Here is a 21546-nt window from a genome sequence, read left to right on the forward strand (position 1 = left end):
ACTAGCATCGCGTTGATAGTTTTGCACGGGCATACGCGCACTTTAAAATTTTGAGGTTTTGGACAAGAAAGTTACCTATCTGTCGAGGCTTTCCTGTTTTTGCTTTTCGCTTTTCCTCTTACTCCTCTTTCTTTTCTTTTTTCTGCAGCTGTTGGCCTTCTTTAAGGGCTTGCTTTCAGTTCAAGAATTCTCGAGAATGTATTACCGAGACGGGAAATTTTTACCACGGAATAGCCGAGTGTAGCTGAGGGAAATTGTCCTATGAGCTTTTCATTCAAATTTTTAAGCATTTTCGTGTAGTATCTCAATGCCAATTCTGGTCAAAGGTGATGACTTCAGAAGTGGAACAAAGACCAATGCTCGTCGCGGCAGTTACAAGCGACACTGGAGCCAGTGAGTTAAGGATCAAATCTGAACAATTTTTAAGAGCCCCGTAGAGTAAAGATTGTCACTCTGTGGGTGTGGCTGAACCTAGTACATTTTCACTACATTGCATTTTCCTCTACGTTGTCTTAAAACTCATTTATTTTACTCCAAGCTAGATGGAATGCTCGTACATTGGTTCAGCTATTCATTTATACACCTGGGTGGAGAGGCACTGTAAGAGTTTGCAGATGCGCTAAGCCACTGACCACGCCGCTAAAGAATGGTCCACATATCGTTTCCTAAACTGGGTTTTGAGGATGGCCACTTAATTTTTGTTATGTTCACAAACGGACTGGTCCCAAATGAGTTAAATCCAAGACCAGAGCATGCGCAACAGGTAGAAACACTTGATTTGCCCATTAAGACTGGTACTGGAGCAGTTCTGTGTGAGCACACACACAACCCTGATCTACTTCAGTTTCAGACTACAACGATTTGGTATGGGTCCAATGTGAACATAGCCTTGTACTCCACATCATGTATTCAACACAAGAACAACTGGTAGAAACTATTGATTTGTTCCTTAGGTAAACCCAATAGTGGACTAATACTGGACCAATTCTGAACACACACACAGCCCTGATCTGGGACAGTTCCCATGTGAACATAGCCTTATACACCTGGGCAGAGAGAGGTGACCTTAACAATTACTTGTTAAAATTGCACTTGGGTCTGTAAATGTTTCTGTGCAGGACATGGATTTTAAAAATTTTCAAATATGGTGTCTCAATGTTTATGAAAAAGTTCTCAATCCATTGTTATTATTACTGTTTTGATTGGTCAGTTTTCTTCCAAGTGGCCAAGTTTAGGTTCTCACTCTGTAAGTTATTTCAAGATGTCAGTTATTAGCCGCCATGAACTGTAAACTAATTCTGCAGGGATTTTGTTAGATTTCACGGATCATGTGTACTTAAGGCATCTGCAGTCGAGTGTTGATTGATACCCTTAATCAATACCCTTGATTGATACTCGATCAACACTCCATAAACACTTTGGTTGACACTCAATTGACAGTTGGTTGACAGTCAACTAATCTTCGATCAATGCATATGGGTTGGTCAACGTTCGGCCAGCTATCAACCAACTGTTTATCAAGTGTCAATTGAGTGTCAACCAAGTGTCAATTGGGAGGTCGGTCAAGCACCAATCAAGATGTTGATCGAGGGTATTGATCGACACTCGACCATGGTTAGTACACATGATCTGATTTCACAAAACTGCAACAGGATTGTCAAAAGTATCCAGCCGCAGCAAAAATCACCATCTACTTCATGATGTCAGCCAGCTGGGCTCTTTATCTTAATCTTCAGAAAGAGATGGCAAAATCAACCACCTCTGCCAACAATAGAGCCACCTAATTTTGTGACAAATGCTGTTGCAGCTCAAATGATTTTGTGTGAACAAAAACAAAGTAACAAACAAAACAGATTGGTCTTGCAACCAAAGAGAAAGATGTGAAGCTTCATGTTGGTTCAGTGAAAAAGGGATTGCAAGAAGCAATAATATTTATTGTCTTCAAGGTCACTCACTTTTCAGCATTCTGATAGGCTGGTTCACTCAACGAGCTTCTCTTCATTTTGAGATTAAGCAGGAAAAAACTCAAAACTTCAATATTTCTTAATTCCTTGCAATAACTGGGAACCTCTTAGCTACATCCCTGAGTTTCATGTTCAATGCTTAACTTCTAGCAAAGATCTTGCATTAATTTAAAACAATTGAAATATTTATTATTAAAACAATTCCTATTACTGTATTAGGATGTTTATTGGCCCAATGCTCTACAGCCTGAAATATTTAACAGTCAAGTCCTCTAAACACTAGGAGATTTGCTAAAGGAGGAATCTTTTGTATTGTTAAATATCACGGTGATTTTTATGCAGTGTGGCCTTACTACATTTTTTGGTTTCAGAAATGTTTCCATGACTATTACAAAGGACTGCGACAATTTCAGTGGCGAAGTCTCTAAAACAATCCCCTTTTAGTGTTTCCCAATAACGTTAAAATAAGAACATGTACCAGTTACCTGTTAAACATTTTCTTGAGAATATAGATGATTTCTTATAAAAATAGAATAGTGATGTTGAAATTAAACATAATGTAAAAGTAAACAGGTCACCATATTTGTCATTATGTTTTACAATCTCAGAAAGAAGAAAGTCCCTAGCATTTCTTGTGGTAGCATTACTCAATATAAATTTCTGAACATTATAGCAGATTAATCTTCACCATAGATCCTTATACCAAGGAATATTCCAGGCATTCCTACATCACTGTTTTGTCAATCACCTAAACCACTCTTTGTTAGAGTCATCAGACTTTCAGAGCAGCTTTCTTTTGCATTTTAAATGTCTGAAATCACAAATATGAATACAATATGATCTAATTAATACTAAGGTTAACCTCCTCAATTTTGGCCAGCAAAACAGGAGTTAAAATTTTATCAGCCTCCTCAATTCTCCTCTGAAAACGAAGTCTATCTAGGGCATCCACCTCCCATGTTCCTTTACGAGCTTGTCTGTACGCAAAGCTCCAAACAATCATTGGATGAACTACAACAAGCTCATGATCTGGCTTAAAGCATACTCTCTTTTTTCTTTTATCTTTAGAAGCAGTTTTTACAGTTGAGCTTCTGGAAAAGAAGTCCCCAGTCTTTTTTGTCTCCACTTCTTTAGTACATTTCTTGTTTAGGATTAACTCCTCACAACTGTAATGCAAGTTAGGCTGCAACATTTCCTGGACAAACAAATCCAGCTCATCATCAAATGACTCCATTACTGAAACTTTGCAGTACAAATTGGAGGACAAAACAACAGACTTCATAAATGTTTCTTTGCGTGGTCTTGTCTTGCTGCATACAAAATCAAATCTTGCACAACAGTGGTCTTCATCTGTAGGTGAATTTTCAAATACAATAAAATCATCACAATCAGAGTCCCAGTTTTTGCATCCAGAATCACTTGAGGAAACAGCACTTGAGGTATCAGAGTGATCAATATCAAAACAAATAAACATTTGCACAAGTTGACCATCTTGGTTGTACACACAGTCACTTATGGAGATCTTGAGTTCATTTATATCACACTGGGATTCATCAGAAAACTTCACAAGCGATGGCACTTTAGAATCACCCTCTGGCCCAGTATCACAGCTGGTTAAATATCCAGATGTATCCTTTGGTAGATTATGAGAAACATTTGTAAGGTCACACTGAAGGGTCTCTTCTGTAACACCTGAAACACTAGAGGCCATTTTGGAGTGAAGATAAATGTCTTTCAGCTCACTGTATGGTGAAGTACACATGTTCACTGGTTGACTGTTCCTTGCACTTTCCAGTGAGATTTGTGTGGAGTATTCTAGCTTCGCTACACTTAAATAGCTTTGATCACACCACATTTGTTCAGTAATACTGCTAGGGTGGGTTGACAATAAATGACAATACCTCTGAAAATGTATCGCTGACAAAGAGTTTCTTCGTTGTAACTCTAAACAGCTGAATAGGTTAGTTCTGAATTCTCGATCAGTTTTAATCATGCCTGTAGCTGGGTCCTCTTGAGAAAGCTTGGTAACAATGGCAGATCTCCAAAAAGACAAGTCTAACTCTGCAAAATAGAAACCAGAAATATGTTATTTATCAAGCTTTACGTTTCACTGCCAGTCATCACTGACAACCCTTGTTTCTCAATAATGGTTTTCCTAAAGAAACCACCAGTGTAAAAGAAAGCCTGGAAACTACCACTTTGGGTGGACTTCTTGATAATATGTTCTAATATGTTATCCTGAACACCTTGCTTTGTAGAGTACCTGTGTGAAGTCTTTGGTACGTGGATGGTTGAAGACATAAACGGTGGATGATAGATGGCGACTCATTGGCAGTTATCTGAATTCAAGCAGCTTCATAGTCTTTGTTGATTCTTGTTGATTGGGAAACAAAGCTTGGGTTTATAAAGGTTCAGCATTTTGATATATCTTACTTCACGTCCAAACTTAATATGAGTCACCCATCCTTGGCAACCAAATTTTCAAGTCCGATAAAAAAAATTTAAAAAAAACCAACCCACACTGCTTATGCAAGAAACACCAAGCTTGCACACTCTGAAATTGTTAAGGGGGAGGAGGGGGTATGTTTTGGATACTTTCAATAAATGCTGTACATACTTTACACGCTCCCATGTCAGCTTATACACATTATCTGTTGCTTAAGTGCCCTAAATATTGTGAGCTGATCAAAACCAGTCAAACTGATCAAAAATGGCAAGAAACAATAATATACATGTATTGCAGGAAATATAACAGTTCCTGTCCATAGCTTGGTGGCCATGATCAGGAAACTTTTTACATGGAAACATGATGCAATTTACCCATTATTCAGCAGATTACTTACTTGACGTTATAAACCTTTCAAGGAAAGCAATACACAGCATAAGCTTACCTATAACCCAGGAACTGAACATGTTCGTGCACAAATGAAGAATGTATGGAGCTCCGACGCAGACCGCACCTTCCATGAACGTCATAAACATTTGTTCCAGCATAGTTCTACAAATGCTTCGTTGAAAGTGTCTCTGATTTCCTCTTGATTTCGTATATCTGTTAAAAAGTCTTTCCAAACTAGAGCAATATCAGTTTTATATAAGGAATAACAAATTGTTTCTTCACTGCTGGTCCAAACTTCAGGACACAAAACTTTGAAGCCGAGGGGCGAAGGTTCACGTACTCTTGTATAAATAAAACAACTCTTCTCGGTACAATTCTGTTGCTCAAAGGCGTCCATGCTTTGTCTCTATGTTCTTCCGTTGTACGTTAACTGAATCTAAACAAGATGAATCATGATCCTGTTTATATATCGAGAGATGACCTGCACTCGTGGGCACTGAGGATGATGCAATCAGCGAATGAGGAACAGCACGACCGTCGGTTGCCTTGGTCATTTCGTGATTATTCACACGGAATTCGTCAGATAAATCAGGGCCATCAACTAAAAGAAAGCTTCTTAAAGTCTTTTCTTAAAGGAAAAAATCAGCATCGTGAAAAGACTACAAGAAGCTTTCTTTCTTGTCGATTCTCGGTGTTTCCACCGGCCCGCCAAAAACAGACAATTCCGGCGATTGCACCTCGACTCTCCCTACCTCTGAAGGATACCATTTTCTTAGCTCTCCCCACTCCCGCTGAATTTATTCAAACTTCCGGTCTCTCCATCCCTCCATCTCTGGGACAGGGGAAGGGAGTAGCTATTACATTCCACTCAAACACGATTTTGTTAAAAAAAAAGAAAAGAAAAAAAAACATAGGAATTCTTGTTTTTTCCTCCTAATTTGAACAGTGCAGCAAGCAAATGGAAGTAGTTTTTCATTGTGAAACTCAAAACCCCCAAAAAAGACAAAACTAAAAGCAAAAAAATTAAAATAAAAAATAATATTAAGCTTGATTTGGCTTACCCTAGTTGATTTTTTCTATTCTTATTTTGAAATAAGATTTCCTCGTAGCGTGGTTTATTTTTTCAATCTTTTCCCTCGCGCGCCCTCCACGCGCGCCTTCCGGCTAAAGCAGCAAGTGACAGCGGGAAGTCACATGATCTGTTAGTCCAGGTTGAACCAAGTTGAACCGTAGAAATCCTATTTAGCGTAAAGAGGTAAGTTTTTGTGCAGTTTGAATTACTACATCTTATACGTCAATTCTCTTCGTTTCGGGGACTTGATTGTGAAGTCTACGCCGTTTGTTCTGTCGCATTTTTCTTCTCTGCGTAGTTCAGCTGAAAGTGAGAGCTTGAATTATACACACTAAATGCCAGCTATTAACTTCCTAGATTTGTCAAGTGCCCATAAAACTATATCCTTATAGTAGAATTATTCATTCGCCTATAAATCTTTCAAGAGCATTTCTTGTTCTGGGAGAGTTCAGGTAATGTGTTTGTTCATGGAGTCGTTTAGTGTGCTGCAAATCCCGTATACGTGTGCGTTTAGTTCCTTCAAGTTGTCAAATTTCTTGTCGAACTATAATACGTTACGTGCAAATGTGTTTCAGCGGTGCGCAAATTCTACGTAATTGCCATCTTTACAGTCTTCATCCATTTAGTATGCTGAAATAGTTATTAAAAACGAGTAGTTATCGATACGCTCCTCTGTCGTGAGAGGTTTTGTCGCTAAGGCCGCTAAGGCAGGGGAAATTATAAACCATAATAACAATATTTTGATTGAAGAATTTTTCTCCTAATATAAGTGTAAAGAATTTTTTGGCCAGAATTAAATCGGCTTATCGCATTATGCTAGGTCCAACTAACGCTTTAGACTGTGTCATTTCATGACTGTTTCTCTATAAATAGGCTGCAGCAGGTGTCAGTTAGCTCCATCAGTATGGAAATTGGGAAAAGGGTGTTGTTTTGCCATGGGCTGAAAGTCTGGATTTTACGTGGTTGCTGAATTAACAGTAGTAGTGTCTTTGTGATTGCGTTTCCTTTGTGTTTCTTTTATCTCTTGTATGCTTTAAAGTTCTGTAAAAGCTCTGAATTCAAGTCAAATAGCTAGATACTACATACATGTGTGTAAAGATTGATATCAATAATTTATTTGCTACCAACTATTATAATTTGCATCCACTTTTAACTTAATTTTCGTAAAAGTAGTTCATAGATAAAAAAGAAAAACATTTGCCATGTTTCATTGGAGTAAAAGAAACTTAAGTGGAAGTTTGGGAGAATTAGAACAGGCAACGGGAAAATGAGCTGTATGCTGTTGCCTTGTGGCTAGACTGAGGCTAGAGTCGAAGGCTATCTTAAATCTGGGGGTAAGCCTGCAGCAGTCAATATCAGTGGATAGTATGCAGCCTCGGTTCTCACATTCAGCTCAGAGAGTGTCTTACTTGTTGGTTAGTTTGCATTTGTGTTATCAGAATTTCCTTCCTCAGGGCACAAGCAGGCATGGCAAGTGCAATCCTAGATGAGGATCAAGTGCTTAATATTTGGTGGACATTGGGAAAAGATAATTATATAAATAGATTGTAGGAGGAACACAGGGAGCACACAATCTTGTTGAATAGGAAGAGAGTAAATAAAAGAATGAAAAGAACGAATAGTTTACCTTTGTCTCCAGTTGTTATTTCTTACGTGGCCTTACAGAGAAAATTGCTGCTTATAAGTCCTGCGTAACACTGTAGCGCTAAACTTGTACTGAGGCCTTTTCTGCAAAAAAATTTTTTTTTGCTTTACATATAACATTGACAAGGGAGGTAACTCTTTGCCCAAGCATTTTGAATGCAATCCGAATATTCGTTCGAATCTCTAAATTTCGTAGCTTTCACAAAACCAAACAAGCACAAAACGAAGTCGAAAGATTTTTCTACAACTTGGCCAAATTTGTTTTTGAATACTTTCGCGACAGTTGGAGAATTTTAGCGTCCTTAGCAAAGTTTTTTTTTCAAATACCTTTTCGCAACATGATCATACCATTGAACTGGTACCAGTGACGTCATACAGCATGCGCTCAAGCTTCCCTTCCTCTCCCACACGCGTTTTTTGACACAACAAATCTTTACAAACCCCTCCCCTGGTTCCCTGTCACATCAGACAGACAGCAAGAGACAGCTGAAGTTTGATGGGGTGGCTGTGGAGGGCCAGGGTGGCAAACTGGAAGGGAGAACACCAAGCTATTGTCCCTATTACATAATACCTAAAAAAAATGATTCGGTCAGTATGCAAAGGTGACCAGTCAGTATACGTAATGGAGAACAAGCCTTTGTCCAGTCAACTCCTCATTCTGATGGGATATTTTCCATTGACCAGCCATTCTTTTATTTATTGAGTTGAAATGACTGAATTTTAGTCATCTCAGGGGCGTGATGTGCATTTTTCTTGGAGTACGCACAGAAGAGAATTCAAAAATTAATGAGCACCAAAGGCATGTGCATATATGTGAATATGTTAGTGCTATGTAAATAAATCGTATATCTTTCAGAGAACGAAAGACCTTCATCCTACATAATGAAAACTCACCTAAAGTACTTGGAAATTTATGGTGACTGTTACATTTTTATTCTTTCAGAAACTGTCTTTTAAAGAAACAGAGTGATGGCTGTGGAGGGATGTGCAAAAATCATCAAAATCCTGCTGTTTGGGTTCAACTTTATATTCTTTGTAAGTTATACATGTGTGTGTTGGAACAGACTGTGATACACTTTATCATTAAGTAGGAACATTGGGATTATTATGAATATTTTTCCTCTCAATTTACAAAATACTGTATGAATGCAATTCCATCTTTTTTTATGTCCCTTTCCCGCTCATTTAAGGTTGCTTCCCACCTTCAGGGGCACAAAAAAATCGTTCTGTCTTTTATTTGACAAAATTTAAGTCGGTCATTTTATCTTAAGTTTACAAAAGAAAAGTATCAAAAATCTCAAAAAGCGGCCTAGTTATTTAGAAAAAACATATTTTCAAATAAAGTTAATAAACCAGGAAGGTGTCATAATCGCTTAAATGGATGAAACTGTGAGGGGAAATTTCCACGCATGTTATTTGGTATTGTTTATATCACGCATTTGTTCTTAAATGCCTTTGGCTACTTTGCCCATTTTAGTGTCTTTCTCTTCAATGTGACAGCGAGGTAGAAAATGTGTTGCAATGCAGTGCCAGATCAATTGTCATTGACACCAGGAGGTCCTGTTGTTCCATTGGTTTGCGGTTTCATAAGGCGAGATAATCTCCTGGCATGGCACAAGTTGTTTACCAACCTTTACAAGCTAAAATCTTGCATTTGATTTTGGGAGGAATACATCCACTTTGAGCAAATTTATAGGGTATGCAGATTTGTTGGATTTTCATGAAATTTCACCAGAACATTCCAGGGATAATGAAAAATGAAATTGTGTCGAGAAATTTGGATATTTAACATATTTTTCCCGTGGCGCCCATTTGCACGACGCATCTTGCATATTTTTAGCTACTCCAACTTTAGATACGGATATCTAGAGAACCAATCAGAATATCGAAAAAGCACATCACCTTCTTGTTGATTGATGCCTTGTGAATAAGACTGTGCTGCCATTTTGCTTGTGTGGCAGCATCTGATAGCTGATAAATTCAATAGAAGAACCCTCGGTTATTTCACATCTTTGCGACTCCTGACCCTTTCTAAAAGAAAAGCTTGCTTAAATTGTTATTGTAAACTACAATATTATTATTAAGCTTTCTTCTGTTTCTTGGGGTTTCATTAAAACTGGCACGCGTACGAATTTGCAGTTGTCAATTTGACTTACCAGAGGTCAATTTATGGTAACCTTAGGTTACTCCAAACCTTTGAGAGGCTTCTTTAGCTGAATTTATTTATTTTCAACCAAATTAAAGTTATTTAGGTAACATTTTCCCAAAAATGAAAATAAAATATTAATACACATGTGAGTTATTGAGAAAAAGAGATTTTTTAATAAAAGTTTATAAATCGCTAGATTGTCATAATCCCCTAAAGGTATGGACTCCTTTTCGCTGCAAAAGGCTTCATCTGGAGATCCTATTTCAACTCATTAGCAGTTGTTTACACTCAAGTGTTGGTAGGCATTCCAACCTTATATACATGTGAGAAATTGCCACTAGGAATGCTTCTGCTTTTTTAACAAAAAAAGCTACTGTATAGTTTCAAATTTACTGGACACAAAACTTACTCCAGAGATTTTGTGATTGTCACAATCACACTTCGGCACTTGCTCCTCAGCTTCTCTTTGTTTTGTTACACCCCACTTTCCTTTCGTTTTGCCTATTGTTGACTACCAGGAAATCAAATATCAAATGTGTTTGCCTAAAACATGACTGTAACACTATTACTTTCCCGTAAAGTTCCACTTTGCATACTGTGAACGCTAGGGGTTTTGTTATTTCATTGGCTGGCGGCTTTTCGAGTTGACATATCCCTCTGCGAAAGGGTGACATGTTTATAAATCTTTAGAAGGCAAAAACTCACGCTCATTTTTTGAGAGAATCCGTTCTCGTCAAATGAATTAATAGGGTATGACAGGTAGAATTGATAGTTTTCTGTGAAATTTGGCCAGAACATTCACTGATGAATAAGGAACAAAATTGTGTCCGCAAATTCTTCTATTTAAAATACTTTTCTTGTGGTGTCCTCTAACGGAACACATTTTGCAAATTGTTGGATAGTGAAACTTGACAGATCTATAAAAAGATAACTAACAGAAATACAGGAAAATGCTGACACCTTTTGAGAGATTGATGCTGTGTGATTAACACTGCACAGTTACTTTGCAACAACAATCACATTTGACACCTGATGTCAGGCTGTCATTTTGGCATTAACAACTACTTCTGTCTTAGGAAATCAATAGCCAAAACAAAAACATAATTTTATTGAATTCTACATTTCATAACCTTTCTATTCCGTGAATAGAAAGGTTATGAAATGTAGAATTCAACAAAACCCTTCATAACCTTTCTTTTGATATGTAGTTTGTGGGGGTTTCCTTGAAATTAGCGTGCATACCAATTTCTTTCTGGAGGCACCTGCAAATGTTTGGAGTAACCTTAAATGATCTTTCTCTGTTGAAATTGACCTGTTGAAATGTATCTGAAAGGTAAGCATTTACTTACGTTTCTCACATCGCTTAATTTGTGAACATTTAACTGAAATTGTCCAGCTTCGAACATAAAGGTAAAAAGATTTCTATTTATAATAATAAGAACAAACTGTTTATTTTGTGTGATTAATTGAAAAAACAATTTGCTGAAATCAATTAGTGAGCAGTCTATCTTAGCAGTCTGAAGGGAAGGGAAGGGAAGCAATCAGGATTCTCCTTGTCATTGTGCACTGGTTCTGCCATATAAATAAACAATAGCCTCCATTTGGCACGAAAATATGCATGGATGTTTGGCTGCAGACATTATCTGTTCCGAGAAGTAAACAGTTTTCCAAGAGTGTAGCTCGAGGAAAACTGTGAACTTCAAGGAACAGATAATGTCCAAGGACAAATATCCGAACATATTTTGTGCCATATGGAGGCTATCATGTTTATTATCCTTCAAATCTTTTTCGCAACACACGTAGTTTTGAAAATTGGGGAATATTCTCGGATATTCTCCAGTTTCAGCTGGGGAATATTCGGTCATGTGACGTGTTTAGACTAATCACTTGCGAGTGAAAATATTTGATGGATTATAATAAGTATTATTATATTATAATGGGTACAGTACATCCCAAATGAACACGGCAATATTTTTGTTAATGCATTGGCTCAAATGGGTATCAAATGGTCCCATTCAATTTAAAAAGTGCTCGCAAAATTTGGCCTTTGATTGAATTGCTTGCAAAAACTAGCTGAGTGCTTGCTTGCTCATGCTCACAAAATTTTTGTTACTACTCGCATGCTTGGATTCTCGTTAATGGCAAAATTGGGAAACATTGGGGAAACATGCACGCACTATGAATGTTTCTGGAAACTTGGTTCTTCATTTTGCTAACGTGCGTAAGAATTCTTCGTGAAAGGTCAAGGAACCCGCAAAGGTAGAAAATAATCTAGATACATGAAGGCATGAGGAATATTACAGTAATTACTATTTGATCTTCAGAGCTTGTCAGAACTGCAATTGGCTGCAATTGGTTAGATCCTAGAAGCCTCCAAAAGAAGCTTCATTGCATTGGATCTTTTTTAATCAATCACGACGGCGGGAAATCAGTTGGCAAAGCATCGAAACCGAACCTGCAAATGCTTAATAGACTAAATGCCATGTTGTCTACATTTCCTAAAAAAATATATAACCAAAAAATCTTTCATGTCACAACACTTCAAAGTCTGGAAGCTTTTAGCTTCTTCTCATGGTGTGTTCACCACATTGGGTTAGAAAGCTTTAGATCTCCTTCAGCTTCCACAACTGAAGGACCTGAAGCTCATTGACTCACGTGAAGCTTTGTGATGTAACTTGGCATCAAAAAAGGCACAATTGGCTGCATACTGCTGGGATTGGTTGAACCGAGATTGTGCCTATTGTCCTGTTTTGAAAGTGTCAGCCAGATTACTCGGCAGAGATCCCAGCTAGCGAAAAAATTTATAAACTGCTTGCTGCTTGCCATCTGTGTTTCCTAAAGTGCTCGCTGCTTGCAAGACAAATTTGATCACGACTCGTGCTCACGAAAATAAATGCACTGCTTGCATGCTCACAAATGCGCGCAAAGACCATTCAATACCCTTTAGAACAAGTCAATATTATGAATCTAGTGACTACCATTTAGTTACTTATTGATTAAGTTTTATTCTTTCTCTCAGCTTGGTGGTGTTGGATTGCTTGGAGTAGGGGTATATGTTCAGCTTAAGATTGGTGATTATGTGGAACTCTCATCTGTAAAATATGTGACAGGACCAATCATTATTATTGCTGTTGGTGCTGTTATTGCTGTAATTGCATTCTTTGGTTGTTGTGGTGCTATAAAGGAAAGCAGATGCCTCCTTGGAACAGTAGGTTGAACCTCAATTTACTTGACACATGCACGATGTATGCAGTGCTTTTAGTAAGACCCAGCTCCTGCAGGAGGTCCAGCGGGTACTCTCTTGCAAATCGCTAGCTGTATTCCTGCATTAATGTTCTTATGGAGTCAAATAAAAAGGAATTAGCAATTCACCCTTTTTATATGGGTAGTTATTATTGGAAAGCTAATAAAAACGTTAAAAAAAACCAACCAAATAGTTAATTTATACACTACCCTGTGATTTTACCGCTTTAAAAGCCACAAGTAGTCGTTTTTCATTTGCGTATTAAACGCAACATTTTTGTAAACACCATCATTACTAAAGGTCACACTCCAGCGCACATTACATGATGTACCTTGAGTTTTAAGGAGCCTCGTTTTCATGCATCATCAGTTCCACAATGAGGCGGCAGCAGTCCATGCTGTCATTTCTGTCTGCTCCTACACCTGTAGTTCAACTTCAAAAAGCTCACAGACGCAATCTGGTAAGTCTTTAATAAGGTGTAAGAAGTTAACATCAAGCCAAGTCTTATATATCACAAATGACTTTGGTTTTTAAAAGGTCTTGACTTCAGTCTGTAACTTAATTTTCTGAACAGTTCATTTTTGTTCGTTCGTTTTCGTTCGTCTTAGTTCGTTTGCATGAACATAAACGCGACCACATAATGTTTTAATGTAGTATTTCTTGAGTCTTCTAACAAACACACAGTGTGACAGTTGTATATACACAACTGAAAATAGAGGACAATACACATGAGACTGCCTAGAACTATGCAATAAAATACTTTTTTCTGATAAAAATAATGAATGCTTGGGTGTTCATATTTTGCCTCAAATCACTAGAAATTGTGTTTCCAAGTCTCCCGATTTCACAAAATTTTCTGGGGGGCATGCCCATATACCCCCCCCCCCCTCTCCTCAGAGGACAAGGGGCCTTCGCCCCCTTTTATCAGCTCCGGCGGGTGCTAACAGAAGGGAGACACCTCTTCAAATCTTACTGAAAGCACTGTGTATGATCCTGCCAATGCCAAAGAAACTGTTAAGAGTAGAGGCATACATTTTGTGGTTGTACATGTATATGTTCAAGCAGCTTGCCTTGTAGTGCTGCAGCACAACTGTGAGACATTTGCCTACTAAGTGGAAGACTGCCTTGGAGCTACATGTATGTCATGGAATTGGCATATCCTAAAGATTTAACCAAGATTCAATACTAATGTGGTAGAATGGCCAATTCCCTCTATGAGAGGTGCCTGCAGGGAATCATGGTAGCTGTATTCATCAAAGTAAACATCCAGTCCAAGATGATGAATACAACTACCATGATTCTTTGAAGGTGCATCTCATAGGGGGAATATACCATTGTCACAACCACTTTCATGTTTTCCTAGGTTAGCTCATAAATTTGTAAATTGTTCCTTTAATTAAATGATTGAGAGTAAAAAATGACAGAAAATAGTAAAGCTTGTACCAGTAATATACGTAAGGAAAAATATTAATATTATAAAAATTGAAACCCCGATAGTTGAAATCTGAGTCTGAGATCACCCCACAGTATGAGAAGAAAATGAAAGTTTCATTTATTTGTTAAATGTGCAGTACCAGAAAATATCCATGCCCACCCTAACCTTGAAATATTAATATTGGAAATAATCTGAAAGGAGAGGGAGTATCAAATGCCAAAAGAAACTGAAGCTAAACTGGATTTTTGAGAAGTATATGGCAGGGGAGGGGTGGGGGGGGGGGGGGGGTCAAATCAAAGAATCTTATACACTTTATGTGAAGAGCATGGATATGATTTGGAATCACACAACCCGAAAATCACAGAAGTCTAGAATTTGTGCAGAACGCTTGTAGGTGTTTACTCTATTATTCAGTTGTAACACTCTATGTGTTGATTTACATGTAGTAAGAATGGTCTTTTTCTCCTTTTGTGTAGTTTTTTGCCTTGATGTTGCTGATCTTTGGCTTGGAAGTTGCAGGGACAGCCTTGGGTTTTGTTTACAGGTCTCAGGTGTGTGTGTGGAATCTTGAAAATAAGCAATCATTTGTTTTGTGACCATTATATTTTGAATTACTCACAATTAGGTGCAGAATTTGATATTTCAGCCATCATTTTATGTATTTAATCATGAAAAACCAGTTTTTAAAAATGTTGAGTGAAAATGTTTTTCAATCACGTATACAATCCTCAGTTTAAATCAAGTCTGGAGTAGAGTCTTTACTTTGACTCTGATCCAGTCAACTTTCAAGATAACTGTCTCAATAGAATTGCTATGGTTAGTTTGGTTATGGTTGAAAGGTTGTCAACTGAAAATGGTAGATGGTTAAAGGGCTTCCAGACCATAAGTTTATGTGAAAAAGTGTCAAAGTGATATTACAGTAATAATTCAGAATATCATTATCATGACAACAGGTCAAAGATGAACTGATGAAGGATCTGAATGAGACGCTGAGTCAGTATGGCGAATCAGACAAGAAAGGAGTAACCCAAGCTTTTGACTTACTGCAGGAAAAAGTACATCATAAGCATTATTGTACATATTGAAAGACCCAGTTTTGGCCAGGATGCATTGTGCTCTGAGTCGAAACGTCTTTGAAGTTTTATTAACGCTGTTTCTAACGTTAACAAGAGTCAGTGTCAAGCACAAATTTTAATTCTAATAACAGATGTGCAAAAAGCATAATGGTCAATACTGGGTCTTTAAAGAATCATTCTCTATTCTTGAAACTGTCGATATTATTCCAGACGTTTTACCAAGTTGGTGCACAGTCTCATTCATGACTATTCATTAACCTTAGGGTAATTTGACATATGTGGAGCTCAGTATGTTCATACAGGCAGCTGATGGCAATGCTTTAGTCCGTGTCAATTGCATTTCCAACCCTGGAAGATTAATACAGAGAATAGGGAATGTTGTGCAATAAAGATTTGGAAAAATAGTTGACAAAAAGAAGTCCACGGAAGTAGCTAATGTGGTAAAACCGAGGGAAAGACAAACGATTTAGCAACAACTGTTGTGTCCGATACTCCATTCAGTGTTTAGGCTATGTAAGTTAATGTAAGAACTTTATGTTCAAACGTTTCTGGCAGCAATGTATATTGTACTGTAGCAATAATAATTTATTGGGTGAGTGGTTAATGGAAAAACCGTTTAAGGTGCATGACACTTGCAGTTAAGTAGCTTATAGGTTGATATTATAACAAAGTATCAAAAAGTGTCATAAAAGTCTTTGAAGAAACAGATGTTTCGGGTTTATAACCCTTCTTCAGTGTTCCGAAAACGGTTTTCTGATACTTTCTTATAATGTCAACCCAGCTGTAAGCTATACAATTTATTGGATTTGGTTTTTGTGATACCTCAAATAAAAAACGTCTCACTGAGTGTTATCAACCTGAACCTTACGTTTCGGTGACATTGTCCCAGATTATTCAAGATATCATAAAGAGCCTCAAAGCATGGTTTGTGACTCTGGGAAAGTTATACTGTTGTGTTATCACTACAGGAAAAATGCTGTGGAGTGAATGGTTATACAGACTGGCGGAGGTCATCTTTCACTGGGGGAAACCACACGTTTGTTCCTGATAGTTGCTGCAAAGAAGTGAAAACAGGTTGTGGAGTGATACCAGGTGGCACAGATACCAGTAAAATCAACACTGGGGTAACTATATACCTTGGCTAGTACTTAGAAGTTTTTCTTGCTTTGTTGAACACATCAAATCCCGAAAGTAGGGTCTTATTTAGACCCAATTTCTATAAAAATGCGAAAATCAAAATGTAACATTAGAGGCTAAAAAACTTCAAATGTAGCTAAATGGTTATTAACGTACTTTTTTTATTAGAGAATTGATACACATGCTATTACTAGGGTATGAAAACTGACTATCTGGCAATTGTTGATGAGTTGTGTGAAAACTGGAGTAGAATGGGCATCAAATACCACAAGTGTCAGAATGGGTTGACACAAAGTTGTGAAGCGATGGCTTTGTTGTTGGAGCAGGTAGCTGAGTTTTCCATCTTTTCCACAAAGCCTAACCCAATAACCCAACAGAATAGTCGACTGAGATGGTGAAGGAACTGGTGCTTTTTACTAACATTTGGCTACTTTTGACAACCCACTACTTTTGACAGAGCGTTTTCCTCCCACCAGTGTGGCCTGGGTTGAGTTTGTAGTTGGTTCTCGTCTGGTTTTCCTCCCTCCACAATAACCAACACTCCAAATTCCAGTTCGTTCAGGAGAGAGGACCTGCATGAAAACCAGCTAAGGCTGATGTCGCTTCCTCTCTAAACATTGTAATTTATTTTATTGAAATGAATGCGCGCGCTCTGATTGGTCGATCAGCTATTGTTTATTGTGCCAGTAAACTCATGGAAATTTCGCGTGTCTTCTGAATTATTATTTAAAAGCAATAGACCACAAGTTTCTATGGTTTAGAGGCAGATAAACCACTTGGGATGTTGGAAGAACACTCGAAGAATTCGTAAATCTTTCGCCTGCGGCCCGTGATTTACGAATTCTTCTCGTGTTCTTTCAACATCTGGCGTGGTTTATCAGCCTATAAACCATAAAAACTCGGCTTGTATTCTATCGCTTAAATAACCCTGAAGTGTGTGGTTCTAGGTGTTAGCGGTCTTCTACTAATGTGCAACCAATGAAAATTGACATCAAGTGCATATTCATTTCAGGGATGTTACCAAAAGACACTTGATTTACTCAGAGACAACTTGATTATTATTTGTGGAATAGGAGTTGCAGTGGCCGTCATTCAGGTCAGTATGTATATATTTTAACCACCACGTTAGGTGATAAATAAGTAGACATTCAGCATGGTTTGTTAGAAATCTGCTAAGTGGTTCTCTTATCATCCATTTGCTGATAGAACACAGAAAATAATGTACAAATGCTTCCCTTGATAGGATCATATTCTTGATTTTCGACTAACACTTTCACAGTGCGACTACTCGGAACCCGGCCACTTGGAACAAAGTTAACCAATCAGAAAGTTACTTGAGAATTCACAGAGACAGCGATCCTTTTCTCAAATAAACTAATAACATTGAAGAATGCGAACAATAGCTCTTAACAAAATTGAAAACCCAGCATTGAACAAAGTGTGAAGTGTTACGAACCTCTCAGGAAACTTTGCCACTTGCTGATTGGTTAGTTTCGACTCTAAATTTTGTAGACCTTTCGCGTTTAGTTGTCACAAGATGAGTTTTCAAGCTAATTTTTTTCAGAGAGATTTACAATTATGATAATTCGCCGTCAAGGATTGAGTTTCTACTAATGTATATGACGCAGAGGAGTCGATAGTACTGATGTCTTCATGTCAAATAGACCCTTATTACTTGTTATCATAAGAAAGCTACCAGTACATTGTTTCTCATTTTACATTTTGATTGGTTAACTTTCTTCTAGGTGGCCCAGTTCGAGTACTCGCGCTGAAATGGGGTAACAGTCTCTTAGAAGGCAAATGCTAAATTGTTATACAGTGAAAGCTCTTTTTAACAGACACTCTCGTAAACGGACAGCTGTACTTACGATCGCCCTCCCAAAACACCGTTTGAACTCCCATACAAACTCTGTATTTACTCATTCCCTTAAGCGGACGTTCCCGTAAGCGGCCACGGACACTTTGAGGGCACACAATTTAAATTTTTCCTTTGTTTTTAAGCTCTCGTGAGCGGACACCCGAAAGGAATTGGTCTGACTATGAAAGATATCCATAGACTTTTGTGAACTGTATTATAAATGCCCAAAGAAATGCGTTTTTTACCCTTTTACGGTTTTGTTTGTGATTTTCTTAATCTTCCAAAATTTTCACAATACATCGAATCGGACGGGATATGAATCTTAAACCCGAGAAAAGTAGGTGTGTGAAGGCAGTTTTTTTAGACTTTTGCAAATGCATGTCTTTCACCGCTGCGGAAAAACTGGTCAGATAGATTTCCCTGAAAGACGAGCTCCAGTTAAAGTAAAGTAGTTATTACCAGTCTGCCGAATTTTACGGAATGTTACCGAAGGAAACGCGAAAACATTTACTTTCAGTTTTGCTTTTTGTGCTTATGTTGACGTCATAAAATATCGAGAAACACTGACGTTTTCCTTTGAGTGCGCGCAGATTACTTGAGCTTTCGTCCTCAGCTGGCGTGCAATCTAAAAAACTATAGGGAGCCACCTTAAACAGTTATACAAAGAGTGAAATGTAAGATAGCCATTTTTGAGGCCCATTGGGGTACTCTCTATGATAATATAGAGAGTTTAAGCATGACGTTCACGGCAAACGGCAAAGGGTAAAGATTACCTCTTAATTTGTGTTCTTTTCTTCTAATCCGTAACTAAATCACACAAAAATAGCAAAATGTTTCCTGCTATTCACCGTAAATACAAATATGTTGACTGTACTACAGACAGCTGAAGACAGACGATAAAAGTTTCATTTTTGCCGTTTGCCGTTTGACGTAACGTCATGCTTGAACTCTCTAATAATATCCATGGAAGTTACACGAAAGCGGTTATCTCTCCCGTCCAAAATGGTTCAAAATAAAAAAAAAAAACAAGAACAAAAACAAAAACAAAAAATAAGTAAATAAAAAGGTAAGGCGGGTAAAGACCTCGAGCTGGCGGCTGAGCCTTCCCGTATGAAACTTTGTTGATTACCCTTTCCTTGGAGGAAGTCTACCAGGCAGCTCTTTGGCTGTTTGTTGCTAATCTGATTGTTCGTTTTATTTTTCCCCTGACAGCTTCTGAGCATGATATTTGCCCTGGTCATGATATGCAAGATTAAAGACCAAAGCACGTATGCTTAGCAAGGGAAGTTCACCAGAGAGCATTGCCGTTATGCCGCACTTCTTCAATTACGTTTGAGAACGGTGTTCCTTAAACAAAACAAGTAAATACATAAATAAACACAAGAATTTTTTTTATATAGGAGATGAAACGAAAAATGTCGGAAAATTGATCTTTTCACTAATGGCTTTTTTATTTATACTTTTGAATTCAGCTTTTTATTAAATCATGGATTCTTTTTTTGCGTAAAATATAGTTAACAGAACTGTGTATGTGTAAACTATCACTATTTATTACTATTTAAACAGTTTTTTTCAGCAATAAGAGTTGAATTTGGAGTGTTACTAAGACACTCAAGTTTTGCATGGTCATCAGAGGCAGGCAGACTTGTTGATGTGACATGCTGGGCTGCGTATACAACTTAGAATGACTGGAAACTGTAAAAGATCGGAAGAAAGTTTGTCATAACCAGTTTGAGTATTTATAAGCGGATTATCTGATGGACACTTATTATTTAAAGTTCGTGTGCCTTTTTTCCTCGACTAATTTATAATATTTATACCGCATTTACTTACAGCTTAGAGAAATCCCCCGCTAGGCAGGCCAAAATCCGCGGTTTATAATTTTATAGAAATAGAAACTTTCGTAGAAGTAATCGTGTCAAAGGATCTCATCTCTTTAGAATTACTGACACAGTTTGGGAGAACGCGAAAAAGCTCTGGACAAGGATCCTGCTACTACAACATTTCTCGTTCTCCGAAACGTTTACCCTTTTATAGCTATAATGAACTGTTTAACGCTATAACCAATTTTTTCTGTTCTGTTTTTGTATTCTTTTTGATATTTGCTCGTACAGGTTAATCACTATAAGAGCGAGGGATTTTTAGAGGGCTTACGGCTGAAACGACCGTCTTTTTCCTCGGTGGTTAATTTCTTTTAACAGCATCGTGTTGATAAGTATTGTCCGCCGCGGCAGCACAATATGGTAGTTTCTTGAGGAGATGATCTTTCACTTAAGCATTAAGGTTCTCACGTTCCCAAGAGATTCGATTTATTTGACAAATAAAGAAGTCTAAGCCGTGTATTACACTATGATAAAACACGACGGGCATTTGAGGTCACGAGGTTAATGTAGAAAACAAGAGCCGCAAGCGAGCGTTTTCTACATTCCTCGAGTGTTTTCAAATGTCCGGAGTGTTTTATCACAGTGTAATACACGGCGTAGACTTCTTCATTTGTTTATGATATAGAGGTAATGTGGCCAAAAACAATAAAACACGCTTTTTCCATGTTTTATACTCTAATAAAACATGGGCTTTTGACCAATCAGAGCGCGCGCAGGGTCATATCTATAACTGTCGTTTAAAGCTCTTAAATAGTGCTATGCATTGTACAGACATCTTTTATATTTAGATCATGTCGCTGTTAAAAATTTCCAGACCTTTCAGTGGAATCCAGATTTCTCAAACCTCCAAGAAAAACGAGAATTGTCAAAGCTAATCAAGAGATGATCATGCTGTCTTGAACAGATCCAAAGGAAACCACTATTGGTTCAAGCTATCGGCAAGTAGAGAAATCGAGGGCTCGAGCTGAATTGGGACTCAACTGTAGTTTAGAACTGCGCCCTTTTTGTACAAGCACTTTCCAGTTTGTGTGTAATGTGTTCGTATTACAGTACTTAGCTTTGAACTGAAGTTGTAATCTGAGAGTCTGTAAATCTTGTGAAATGTTCTTTTATTAAATTAAATTGGAGAACTGAACTTGTTGTGGTCCGCAGTTTTGTGTTTTAAGGCGGTGTTCCCTATTGACCTTACAACTTTTCTTGTAGTGCAAGTGCAACTTATTTGGGACCATTTAGCGTTAGGACGTTGAT

General features: G+C 37.7%; 2 protein-coding genes across 2 annotated transcripts; one reads left to right on the forward strand and one right to left on the reverse strand.

Moving 5' to 3' along the window:
• Positions 1-1893: 1893 nt before the first annotated feature.
• On the reverse strand, positions 1894-5747 carry LOC110044361 (uncharacterized). Its single transcript, XM_020749900.2, has 2 exons — positions 4856-5747; positions 1894-4025 (listed from the first exon to the last, which is right to left on the reverse strand). Exons 1-2 carry the CDS (start codon positions 4956-4958, stop codon positions 2806-2808), a joined length of 1323 nt encoding a protein of 440 aa, XP_020605559.1. The 5' UTR covers positions 4959-5747; the 3' UTR covers positions 1894-2805.
• Positions 5748-5958: 211 nt separating this feature from the next.
• Positions 5959-21433, forward strand: LOC110044362 (tetraspanin-4-like). Its single transcript, XM_020749901.2, has 8 exons — positions 5959-6055; positions 8460-8551; positions 12685-12873; positions 14821-14895; positions 15298-15399; positions 16389-16544; positions 17570-17653; positions 19628-21433. Exons 2-8 carry the CDS (start codon positions 8486-8488, stop codon positions 19691-19693), a joined length of 738 nt encoding a protein of 245 aa, XP_020605560.1. The 5' UTR covers positions 5959-6055; positions 8460-8485; the 3' UTR covers positions 19694-21433.
• The last annotated feature ends 113 nt before the right edge of the window (positions 21434-21546 follow it).

Source organism: Orbicella faveolata, unplaced genomic scaffold, assembly GCF_042242905.1.
Source record: "Orbicella faveolata isolate gen_17 unplaced genomic scaffold, um_ofav_v1 contig_2, whole genome shotgun sequence".
Classification (NCBI taxonomy): domain Eukaryota; kingdom Metazoa; phylum Cnidaria; class Anthozoa; order Scleractinia; family Merulinidae; genus Orbicella; species Orbicella faveolata.